The sequence below is a fragment of the Hemitrygon akajei genome, chromosome 9 (genome assembly GCF_048418815.1).
Source record: "Hemitrygon akajei chromosome 9, sHemAka1.3, whole genome shotgun sequence".
Taxonomy (NCBI): Eukaryota; Metazoa; Chordata; class Chondrichthyes; order Myliobatiformes; family Dasyatidae; genus Hemitrygon; species Hemitrygon akajei.
In genome coordinates this window covers 70,939,477-70,952,520 of record NC_133132.1, presented here as the reverse complement: position 1 = coordinate 70,952,520, position 13,044 = coordinate 70,939,477, and the positions used below count along the sequence as shown (strand labels likewise).

Here is a 13,044-nt window from a genome sequence, read left to right as displayed (position 1 = left end):
TACTCGGTCCCTGCCATCTGTGGCACCGTCTGGCACTCAAGCCCCGCCATCTCTGGCGCCATCTGGCGTTCGTTCCCCTCCGTCTCTCGTGCCGTCTGACTCTCGGTTCCCAGCCGTTGACGCTCGGTCCCCACCGTCTGGCGATCATTCCCCTCCGTCTCTCGTGCCGTCTGACTCTCGGTTCCCAGCCGTTGACGCTCGGTCCCCACCGTCTGGCGTTCATTCCCCTCCGTCTCTCGTGCCGTCTGACTCTTGGTTCCCAGCCATTGACGCTCGGTCCCCACCGTCTGGCGTTCATTCCCCTCCGTCTCTGGTGCCGTCTGACTCTCAGTTCCTAGCCGTTGATGCTCGGTCCCCACCGTCTGGCGTTCATTCCCCTCCATCTCTGGTGCCGTCTGACTCTCGGTTCCCAGCCGTTGACGCTCAGTCTCCACTGTCTCTGGTGCAGGTTGGACAAACTGCTGTATGTAGGGCTAAATGAAGACCGGGAGTCTCAGCTTCGTGTGCTCCAGGCCATCACACGCAAGTAGGTACTGTGACTGCCCGGGCACTGTGTGCTCTCCAGACTAGCATGGGGCTGAGCAATCTATTCTCTGGTTAATAGAGGACCACCTGGAGACCAGTGACGCCTCCCCTTGAGGGATGTGAAAAAGCCCATCAGATATCTCCAGTGTCATCTCTATCCCTCGGATGCCTTTCACCCATGAGTATTTGAGAGAGTGGCATTTGCAGAGGGTTGTCTGAAATAAGGAGAAAAGTGCAGTGACATGCTGGGATAGGGAGGATAGTTCCATTCAATGTGGGAGGGACTCTGCTGAGGGAGCGCTCCACTGTGGGACAGGAGATATCCTGATCCATTTCTCCAGAACAGACCCAGTCTGAGCATCCTTAATCCCGAGGAACTGCAATAGATGATATAATTGATAATCCTCTCAAATCCCTCTGCAATAAAAGTCAGTACCATTTGCTTTCCTAATCGTTACCCTTTAGTGAGTGGTATACATGGACACTCAGGTCCCTCTGCACACTCCATTTAAACAATATTCCATCCTACTCTTTATCAAAGTAAGTGACCTACCATTTGTCCACCTCTGTCACATCAGTGCTTGTTCACCTCGTCTGCCTGTATCTGATGAAGGAGCTGTGACCTGAGCCATTAACTTTGTTTCTTCTCTGCTGACTTGCTGGGTGTTTCCAAAATGTTCAGTTTTATATCCCCCATAGTCTACTGATCTTTGTTCCATCAGCTGGCTTGCCCACTGCATCTTTGGTGTCTTATCAAAGGTCTCAAAGGCCAAGTTTAACATGGCATTATGGGAGGTGCACTGAAGCTGTGGGGATCTCTCTCAATTCAGTGCCTCAGCACAGGTCTCATGTACTGAAGCAGAGGGGACGCTGCAGTCCCTTGCACTCTGGCATTGTTCAAGATCTGTGCACTGCTCTGATGTGTCCTGCACTGAAATGTCAGCCCAGCATTGCCACTGAGGACTGGGAGCAGAGAGCTGGGGTGGAATTGGTTGGAGAGGGCAATATGGTGAGGAGTGAAGGAGGAGTTGGGAGGCACCATCATCCAGACTCAGCATAGGATAAGGGAATGGGGTCAGCCAGGATCGAGGGAATTGGGCAGGGCGGGTGGCAAACATGCTGTTGTTCATCTCTTTCTCCTCTCCCTGACAGGTTCACGTTGGACGCAGCCGTCAGCCTGCCCCATGTGGTAGAGCGATGCCCACCCCAGCTGAGCGGAGCCGACCTGCACTCCCTCTGCAGTGAGGCCATGATGTCGGCTGTCAAACGCAAAATCATCCGCATCGACCAAGGTTTGTGAATCCCCAACTCCTCACCCGTTTCCATCCTTCTCTCTGCCCCGCTCCACCACCTTAATCCACATTACTCCTTGTTTATCCCTTTACTCCTCTATTTTCCCACTGCCCCTCTCCCACCCCCCGCGTTGTCTCAGATGTTCGCCCTAGATTTACTGGCCCCCTGTGTGTTGCAGGCCTGGACACTGAGGACTCAGAGTTAGCCCTGTTGCCCGAGGACTTTGACCGAGCCCTCAGCACCCTCCAACCATCTGTCTCTCAGCAGGACCTGAACCATTACAGGCTGATACAACAGAGACTATCGACCCGGTGACCAGCGTGCTGACATCTGACAGGGCAACATCCAGTGGGATCAGTTAACCTTTGTGGGTTAATGGGTTTCAGATGGTTGGATGGGGGACTAGACTGTTTCCCTCATGGGAACATGTCTAATGGTCAGGCTCCATGTGTGGGAATCACTGGCGAGCCAGATTTATAACCCACCTCTGAATACCCCTGAGACAGTGGGAGTGAGCCACTGCCATCCTACTGGTGAAGATGCTCCCACAGAGTCGGTGGGGAGGGAGTTCAGGGTTTAGAACCAGTGATGAAGTAGTAACAGTGATATACTGTATTACTACTGGGTGTAAATAAAATTATTCGTGATTTTTGTGACCACTGCTATTTATTTCTACAGAATAAATGTTTAAAATATTTACAGAAATAACACTTGACTTATGAAGGATGCATGAGTGGCATAAAGAGCCAATAATAGGGATATCCACTCAGATCCCAGACAGAGAGGATCACCCTGAGAGACTAGGAGATCAGATGACAGACACCAACGGTGCTGAGGAATGAAGCAGGGCAGTTGCGGAGTCATCTAGCACAGACATGGGTTCTTTATCCCATCTCCTAGTACAAGATTCTGGCATTCATATTACAGCTGTACAAGGTGCTGGTGAGACTGCATTTGGAGTACAGTCTGCAGTTCTAGTGGCCTGGGTACAGGACAATGTCACCAAACTGGTGTGGGGACAGAAAATATTCTGGAAGCTGTTACTGGGACTGGAGGGCTTGAGTTATTAAGAAAAAGGCTGGGACAGTTTTCCATGGAGCATGGGCTTGAGGGGTAACCTTTCTCAAGGTTTATAAAATCATAGATGGGGTGAGTGATCAGTCTTTTCCCCATGTTTGGGGGGTTCAAAATTAGGGGACATAGGTTGAAGGTGTTAGGGAAAGATTTAAAAGGTACCCTGAGGGGCAAATTCTTAACGCAGAGGGTGGTGTTTATATGGAATAAATTGGTAGAAGTAGATACAATTGTAACAATCAAAGCAGCTCCCATGGTAGTCCTGCCAAAGGGTTTCGATCGGAAACGTCCACTGTACTTTTTTGTATAGATGTTGACTGGCCTGGAGTTCCTCCAGCGTTTTGTGTGTACAGCTCCCATGGTCTTCATTTAGCTTTCCCACTTCATTAGGCTCCAGACATAAATTCTCACCTTTCTCCTTGAGTGGTTTGTCCTTCCCAGTTACTTTTTGTTGTTAATATTTGTATAAAATGCCTTTGTTTTTTATTTAATCCTAATCACCATTTCATGGCCCCTTTCAGCCTTCCTAATTCCCTAATTAAATTCTTTCCTACCTCCTTTATCTTCCTTGAAGGCTCCATCCAATTTCAGCTTCCGAAACCTTAGGAATGTCTCCTTTTTTCTTTTTGACTAAATTTACAATGTCTCTTGGCACCCAAGATTCCTGAATCTCGCCATCTTTGTCTTTCTTCCTCATGGGAGCATTTGGTCCTAAACTCTGCCCAAATTGTCTTCAAACAACTCCCCACAAGTCAGACGTGGATTCACCCAATAACAGCTGCACCCAGTCTACTCTACCCAACTCCTGCATAATAAACACGAGGAAATCTGCAGATGCTGGAAATTCAAGCAACACACACAAAATGCTGGTGGAACACAGCAGGCTAGGCAGCATCTATAGGGAGAAGCGCTGTCGATGGAACACAACAGGCCAGGCAGCATCTATAGGGAGAAGCGCTGTCGACATTTCGGGCCGAGACCCTTCGTCAGGACTAACGAAGGGTCTCGGCCCGAAACGTCGACAGCGCTTCTCCCTATAGATGCTGCCTGGCCTGCTGCGTTCCACCAGCATTTTGTGTGTGTTTACTGCATAATAATTATAATTGGCCTTTTCCCACTTTTCCCTGAGGTCCAGTCTTATCCTTACCTATAACTATCTGAAAACTTAAGAGTTATGATCAATGTTCCCAAAACGCTCCAATCCCTAATCATGCTCATTTACCAGTACAGGGTGTAGTCTGGCACTTTCTCTGGCCTGAGTTACAGGAAGAAATTGGATTGGCTGAAGCACAGGAGGCTGAGGGGTGTCCTTATTTAGAGTTATAACATTGAGGTCATAGATTGGGTAAACAATCTTTCTCCCCCAGGGTAATAGAATCTACAATGAGAGAGCATAGGTTTCAAGTGAGAGGTGAAAGATTTAAAGGGTCAATTTTTACACACACACAGTGATGAGTTTATGTAGAGAGGATGGTAGGGGCAGATATAATTTCAATATTTAAAAGACATTTGAAGAGGTATAATATATGGAAAGGTGGGGTTAAGTCTAAATGCAAACAAAACAGACACTTTGCTTCCTCAGTTCCCAATAAAACACCCCCATTCCACGCGATTTTGGGCACTCTGTCTTTTGCAGCCTTGTTCTTACAGAATTGGAGACAGTACTTCTGCTTTGGCCTGCAAATTGCTGCATGACTTCCCTGCTCTCTAATGTTCTTTGCCTTGCTGATAGACAAAAATGTCCAGTGTGTATTTTTAACCACCTCATCGACCTGAGGATCTGTGGATGTTACTCCAAGACCCCGACTGCATTCTCTCCAGCCAGTCCTCTACCACTTATGTCCCACACTGAGTGCCCTCTACCACTTTGACAGTTTCCAATTTCCTCATCCAAACCTACTCATCATCACCATGGATAAGCAATTCCTCCTTTCCTTTGTCCCACACCAGTGTGGTCTGAGGGCCCACTGCTTCTTCCTCAAACAATTTTCCCTCTACCAGCACGCTCAATGGCCTGGCAAAATTTGGCCTCATCTTGAACAACATCTCTATTCACTTCCTCCGGATCATTGGAGGGTCCAGGCTACACCTGCCTTTTTGTGGGATACGTGGAAGTGTCTGTGTTTCAGTGCTACTCAGTCCACTCCCTCAACTCTGCCTGGCAGGTCGGTGATTGCACTGGTGCTCCCTCCTGCGCTCACGCCAAACTCAACAATTCCATCACCTTTGCTGCCAATTTCCACCCTGCCCTCACTAACCTAATAAAATGACTTGTGTGGAGGGCATCCAGACTCTTCCCTTTTCCAGATTTCAGTCTCCATCTCAGGGGAGGCGAACTACTAACATCCATTAAAAGCCCATAGCCATCTTGATGACTGCATATCCCACCCTGCTTCCTGGAAAGACTCTATTCAATCCTTCATCTGTGTATTTGTTTTGTATTTAATGATGATACTTACCGTGCAGATGTCACCCTGAACTTGAGCTTTCCCTCCACCATTGTTCAAAAAAAACCTTGACTGCACCTCATCCATTTCCCATGCCTCTGCTCTCAGCCTCTCTTCTCCAGGCAGAGTTCATCTGCTTCAATGGGCTTTGCATTCAGCATCCTTCTCAGCTCCCTCCCCATCAGCCCCCCTCAGAATCTGATGTTCCAGTAAGATCCCCTCTCAATCATCTAAACTCCATTGTGTTTCAGCCCGTCCTGTTCATCCTCTCTCATTCATCAACCCCTTCATTCCAGGTGTCTGCTCCCCACTGCCTCCAACATAGGCATGTACTTCCTTAAATATGGATACTATGACTGTACACAGTCCTCCAGGTGTGGCCTCACTGGTGCCCTTGTAAAGCTGCATCAAAACCTCCCCACCCTCGTCTCTAAAGATTCCATTAAACTTCCCGGCCACTTGTCCCTGCATGCCATCTCTTTGTGCTTATGCACCAGGACCCCTGGATCACTCTACTTCAACATATTGTAGTCTCCATTTAAACAATAATTTGCTTCTTCTTCCTTCCTCCCAGAGTGGAGAACCTATCTCTTTCCCAAATAACATTCCATTTGCCAACTCCCTGCCCACTCACTGAACCTGTCCACCGCCCTCAGTGTCCTACATAGGCCCTGTTCTTGTTACTGACCTTCCACCTGTGTATCATCAGCAGGTTTATCCTGTCACAACCAAGGACCCTGCTGCGTAGTTTGAGCACCCTCGCAGGCAGGCCACTGAACAGGGTCGACAATCACTCTATGAGTGTGCTCATTCCAGCCAATTAGTGTTTCATTGTGATTGTATTTAACTCCCTTCCTTTTGTTTCAGTCATGTCGAGTCTTCACCGAAGCACAGTGATAGCTATGCTCCCTGCTTCCTTAGTTCACATTCCGGGAAAGAATGTAGATTGATGCTGCAAAGGAGCCATATTAGTTTAGCTTTAAGTTACTGCTTCCAAGTGGCAGTGATGGCTTTAGATTTCAGTTTGAGATTTTTAGCTAGTGGCCCCGTTGACCTAGCATTATCTTCCCTTTGGTTCTGTACTGTTCTTATTAAAACTCAGTTGATTCTTCCACTGACTCTTCCTCTGCACTTGGACTATCACTGAACATCGTGTCAGCAGACTCAACCGACTAAGCAACTCACCACAGACAGCCGGAATCAGGAGGTAGCCATTCCTGTTCTCACTGCTACGGTTTAGTAGTTCACTACTGGCAGCCAGAATCAGGTAGCAACCATTACCACTCTCGCTGCCGATACTCAGTGGCAGCTGTCTTCAGCCAGGACTGTCCCTCTCCCAGCATCTCCCACATTTTCCTCTGAAACCGTCTCATCACCTTCAGCCACTAATATTCCAATTCCCTTGGCAGCTTCCAGATCAGAACCAAGTATTCCTCCAGCAGGCAGATACTACAGAGACCCTGACAGCTGCAGAAACTTTATTACCCAGTGTGAGCCCAGTCAGATTGGTTCAGCAATGTGCCTGTAAACTGGCTTTACATGGTGAATCTCCCAGAAGGACCCCCCATTCAGGATGTTCAACATTTTATCAGAACGAGTTTCTCCTGCAGCCCGGTCTTTCCAACAAGTTCAAAAGGGTGTTTGATCTTCCAGTACAGGAAGCAACCCACAGATTCCTGGACCTGCACCAAGGGAAAGGGAGAGTGAGGGTCTCTGCAGTAAAGTTCCGTATGCTTGCAGTTGAGATGGGGTGAAATGAGAAATTTCTCATCACTGCTTTCCAGTTTGGGGTGAACACGGGGTGGTGGGGGGGGGGGGGTTGGTTTCAGCGGGAGATCACAGTGCATGATGAACAGAACAGTCTGGATGACCTGATAAGTCTGGCCATTCAAATCAACAACTGGGCAACTGAGTGGTCCAGAGTTCCTGCTCTTTCTTCACCATGTCTTCGTCCTCTCCCTCATCTTCATGCAGTACACAGTCCAAGGAGAAGCCTATTCAGGTGGGGTGATGCACCTCTCTCAGGAGGAATGAGATTGCCACAAATTTACAGGTTCCTGCCTCTGCTGTGGTGATCCAGGACACTTCCAGGCATCATGTCTCAAGTGCCCAGTACAAAGGATGTCCGTCAGCAGGAAGAATTCTGATGGGTTGATTCTCCCTATATGCCTTTTATTCCCTAATCGTATAATGTTCCCAACTTCCTTGTAGTGACGGTCTCAGACCCATGAGCATCAGGCATTTATTGACTCAGAGGCAGCTGGGAACTTCATGGATATCTTTCCAGCCAAAGATGGGGAGTTGCCACTTAACAATTGAGAGACTATCGATGTCAAGGCCCTGAATGGTCAGCCTCTGGGCCCAGGCAAGATCTACCTTTCCATGCTAGGAGGCAACCATCAGGAACAGCTCTCTGTCCATCTTACACCATTGACCTCTTACCCTGCCCTTCCTGAGAGTGGCTCTTTTCCATCTCTCATCCTGAAATGGTGGCTGTGAAAGAATACAATGAAGAGGTTTATCTGTCTGTCAACCTTGCCAGCAGGGGTGGGCTTCTTTTTTGAGAGCAAGACGGATGGAAGCTCCTTCCCCGCATTGATAGGTCCTTCAACAACATCACAGTGAAGAATTGTTTCCCTCTTCCCCAGCTTGCCTCTGCATTTGGACATCTCCAGGGAGCAACCATATTCTCCAAAACAGATTTATGCAATGCTTGCAACCTGGTTCACATCTGAGAAGAGGACGAATGGAAGACAGCATTCCACACTTCCACTGGCCACTATGAGTACCTTATGATGCCTTTTGGTTTGGCCAATGCTGCGGACCTTTTTTATGCTCTGGTCTACGATGTACACGAGCATGTTGAATCAATTTGTTTTTGTGTATTGGGATGACATTCTTACCTATTCCCGTTGTTGCCAGGAACACATCCAGCACGTCTGGAGGATTCTTAGATTGCTTCTCGAGAATAATTTTTACACCAAGCGGGAGAAGTGTGAGTTCCACAAGGAACAGCTGTTGTTTTTGAGCTATATCTCACCCTTTCCAGTGCTCAAGCAGACACAAGTAAAGTTCAGGCAGGCAGAGAGTGTAGAAACCATCTATGGTCAAACATGAAGTGCTTCATGGGGTTTGCAAACTTTCATTGCCGCTTCAACTGAAACTTCATTTACACTGTGGCCCCTATAAATGCATTCACCAAGAGGACCTCTATTCCTATGTTCCTGTGAAGCAGAACAAACATTCTCAGAACTAAAATGATGCTTCACCCTGGTCCCAGTGCAGCAACAGATAGACCCATCATGTCCATCGTTGAGGTTGCTGCATCAGATGTCACCTGTGAAGCGGTAGTCTCCCAGCACCCTCCTGTCGATAATCAGCTGCACCTGTGAAGCGGTAGTCTCCCAGCACCCTCCTGTCGATAATCAGCTGCACCTGTGAAGCGGTAGTCTCCCAGCACCCTCCTGTCGATAATCAGCTGCACCTGTGAAGCGGTAGTCTCCCAGCACCCTCCTGTAGATAATCAGCTGCACCTGTGAAGCGGTAGTCTCCCAGCACCCTCCTGTAGATAATCAGCTGCACCTGTGAAGCGGTAGTCTCCCAGCACCCTCCTGTAGATAATCAGCTGCACCTGTGAAGCGGTAGTCTCCCAGCGCCCTGCTGTCGATAATCAGCTGCACCTGTGAAGCGGTAGTCTCCCAGCACCCTCCTGTAGATAATCAGCTGCACCTGTGAAGCGGTAGTCTCCCAGCGCCCTGCTGTCGATAATCAGCTGCACCTGTGAAGCGGTAGTCTCCCAGCACCCTGCTGTCGATAATCAGCTGCACCTGTGAAGCGGTAGTCTCCCAGCACCCTCCTGTAGATAATCAGCTGCACCTGTGAAGCGGTAGTCTCCCAGCGCCCTGCTGTCGATAATCAGCTGCACCTGTGAAGCGGTAGTCTCCCAGCGCCCTGCTGTCGATAATCAGCTGCACCTGTGAAGCGGTAGTCTCCCAGCGCCCTGCTGTCGATAATCAGCTGCACCTGTGAAGCGGTACTCTCCCAGCGCCCTGCTGTCGATAATCAGCTGCACCTGTGAAGCGGTAGTCTCCCAGCGCCCTGCTGTCGATAATCAGCTGCACCTGTGAAGCGGTAGTCTCCCAGCGCCCTGCTGTCGATAATCAGCTGCACCTGTGAAGCGGTAGTCTCCCAGCGCCCTGCTGTCGATAATCAGCTGCACCTGTGAAGCGGTAGTCTCCCAGCGCCCTGCTGTCGATAATCAGCTGCACCATTATCTTCCCTTTGGTTCTGTACTGTTCTTATTAAAACTCAGTTGATTCTTCCACTGACTCTTCCTCTGCACTTGGACTATCACTGAACATCGTGTCAGCAGACTCAACCGACTAAGCAACTCACCACAGACAGCCGGAATCAGGAGGTAGCCATTCCTGTTCTCACTGCTACGGTTTAGTAGTTCACTACTGGCAGCCAGAATCAGGTAGCAACCATTACCACTCTCGCTGCCGATACTCAGTGGCAGCTGTCTTCAGCCAGGACTGTCCCTCTCCCAGCATCTCCCACATTTTCCTCTGAAACCGTCTCATCACCTTCAGCCACTAATATTCCAATTCCCTTGGCAGCTTCCAGATCAGAACCAAGTATTCCTCCAGCAGGCAGATACTACAGAGACCCTGACAGCTGCAGAAACTTTATTACCCAGTGTGAGCCCAGTCAGATTGGTTCAGCAATGTGCCTGTAAACTGGCTTTACATGGTGAATCTCCCAGAAGGACCCCCCATTCAGGATGTTCAACATTTTATCAGAACGAGTTTCTCCTGCAGCCCGGTCTTTCCAACAAGTTCAAAAGGGTGTTTGATCTTCCAGTACAGGAAGCAACCCACAGATTCCTGGACCTGCACCAAGGGAAAGGGAGAGTGAGGGTCTCTGCAGTAAAGTTCCGTATGCTTGCAGTTGAGATGGGGTGAAATGAGAAATTTCTCATCACTGCTTTCCAGTTTGGGGTGAACACGGGGTGGTGGGGGGGGGGGGGTTGGTTTCAGCGGGAGATCACAGTGCATGATGAACAGAACAGTCTGGATGACCTGATAAGTCTGGCCATTCAAATCAACAACTGGGCAACTGAGTGGTCCAGAGTTCCTGCTCTTTCTTCACCATGTCTTCGTCCTCTCCCTCATCTTCATGCAGTACACAGTCCAAGGAGAAGCCTATTCAGGTGGGGTGATGCACCTCTCTCAGGAGGAATGAGATTGCCACAAATTTACAGGTTCCTGCCTCTGCTGTGGTGATCCAGGACACTTCCAGGCATCATGTCTCAAGTGCCCAGTACAAAGGATGTCCGTCAGCAGGAAGAATTCTGATGGGTTGATTCTCCCTATATGCCTTTTATTCCCTAATCGTATAATGTTCCCAACTTCCTTGTAGTGACGGTCTCAGACCCATGAGCATCAGGCATTTATTGACTCAGAGGCAGCTGGGAACTTCATGGATATCTTTCCAGCCAAAGATGGGGAGTTGCCACTTAACAATTGAGAGACTATCGATGTCAAGGCCCTGAATGGTCAGCCTCTGGGCCCAGGCAAGATCTACCTTTCCATGCTAGGAGGCAACCATCAGGAACAGCTCTCTGTCCATCTTACACCATTGACCTCTTACCCTGCCCTTCCTGAGAGTGGCTCTTTTCCATCTCTCATCCTGAAATGGTGGCTGTGAAAGAATACAATGAAGAGGTTTATCTGTCTGTCAACCTTGCCAGCAGGGGTGGGCTTCTTTTTTGAGAGCAAGACGGATGGAAGCTCCTTCCCCGCATTGATAGGTCCTTCAACAACATCACAGTGAAGAATTGTTTCCCTCTTCCCCAGCTTGCCTCTGCATTTGGACATCTCCAGGGAGCAACCATATTCTCCAAAACAGATTTATGCAATGCTTGCAACCTGGTTCACATCTGAGAAGAGGACGAATGGAAGACAGCATTCCACACTTCCACTGGCCACTATGAGTACCTTATGATGCCTTTTGGTTTGGCCAATGCTGCGGACCTTTTTTATGCTCTGGTCTACGATGTACACGAGCATGTTGAATCAATTTGTTTTTGTGTATTGGGATGACATTCTTACCTATTCCCGTTGTTGCCAGGAACACATCCAGCACGTCTGGAGGATTCTTAGATTGCTTCTCGAGAATAATTTTTACACCAAGCGGGAGAAGTGTGAGTTCCACAAGGAACAGCTGTTGTTTTTGAGCTATATCTCACCCTTTCCAGTGCTCAAGCAGACACAAGTAAAGTTCAGGCAGGCAGAGAGTGTAGAAACCATCTATGGTCAAACATGAAGTGCTTCATGGGGTTTGCAAACTTTCATTGCCGCTTCAACTGAAACTTCATTTACACTGTGGCCCCTATAAATGCATTCACCAAGAGGACCTCTATTCCTATGTTCCTGTGAAGCAGAACAAACATTCTCAGAACTAAAATGATGCTTCACCCTGGTCCCAGTGCAGCAACAGATAGACCCATCATGTCCATCGTTGAGGTTGCTGCATCAGATGTCACCTGTGAAGCGGTAGTCTCCCAGCACCCTCCTGTCGATAATCAGCTGCACCTGTGAAGCGGTAGTCTCCCAGCACCCTCCTGTCGATAATCAGCTGCACCTGTGAAGCGGTAGTCTCCCAGCGCCCTGCTGTCGATAATCAGCTGCACCTGTGAAGCGGTAGTCTCCCAGCACCCTCCTGTCGATAATCAGCTGCACCTGTGAAGCGGTAGTCTCCCAGCACCCTCCTGTCGATAATCAGCTGCACCTGTGAAGCGGTAGTCTCCCAGCACCCTCCTGTCGATAATCAGCTGCACCTGTGAAGCGGTAGTCTCCCAGCACCCTCCTGTCGATAATCAGCTGCACCTGTGAAGCGGTAGTCTCCCAGCGCCCTGCTGTCGATAATCAGCTGCACCTGTGAAGCGGTAGTCTCCCAGCACCCTCCTGTCGATAATCAGCTGCACCTGTGAAGCGGTAGTCTCCCAGCGCCCTCCTGTCGATAATCAGCTGCACCTGTGAAGCGGTAGTCTCCCAGCGCCCTGCTGTCGATAATCAGCTGCACCTGTGAAGCGGTAGTCTCCCAGCCCCCTCCTGTCGATAATCAGCTGCACCTGTGAAGCGGTAGTCTCCCAGCGCCCTGCTGTCGATAATCAGCTGCACCTGTGAAGCGGTAGTCTCCCAGCGCCCTGCTGTAGATAATCAGCTGCACCTGTGAAGCGGTAGTCTCCCAGCACCCTCCTGTCGATAATCAGCTGCACCTGTGAAGCGGTAGTCTCCCAGCACCCTCCTGTCGATAATCAGCTGCACCTGTGAAGCGGTAGTCTCCCAGCCCCCTCCTGTCGATAATCAGCTGCACCTGTGAAGCGGTAGTCTCCCAGCACCCTCCTGTCGATAATCAGCTGCACCTGTGAAGCGGTAGTCTCCCAGCCCCCTCCTGTCGATAATCAGCTGCACCTGTGAAGCGGTAGTCTCCCAGCCCCCTCCTGTAGATAATCAGCTGCACCTGTGAAGCGGTAGTCTCCCAGCCCCCTCCTGTCGATAATCAGCTGCACCTGTGAAGCGGTAGTCTCCCAGCACCCTCCTGTCGATAATCAGCTGCACCTGTGAAGCGGTAGTCTCCCAGCACCCTCCTGTCGATAATCAGCTGCACCTGTGAAGCGGTAGTCTCCCAGCGCCCTCCT

General features: G+C 49.6%; 1 protein-coding gene across 2 annotated transcripts in view; it reads left to right on the top strand.

The window, feature by feature from the left end:
• pex6 (peroxisomal biogenesis factor 6) overlaps window positions 1-2,474 on the top strand; it is a 37,985-nt gene extending 35,511 nt beyond the window's left edge. For both annotated transcript variants that reach the window (XM_073056279.1, XM_073056278.1), the window contains exons 15-17: window positions 449-526; window positions 1,678-1,817; window positions 1,997-2,474. In XM_073056279.1, the coding sequence (XP_072912380.1) occupies window positions 449-526; window positions 1,678-1,817; window positions 1,997-2,133 (355 nt within the window). In that variant the 3' untranslated portion in view covers window positions 2,134-2,474. The remainder of the gene's footprint in view (window positions 1-448; window positions 527-1,677; window positions 1,818-1,996) is intronic.
• The last annotated feature ends 10,570 nt before the right edge of the window (window positions 2,475-13,044 follow it).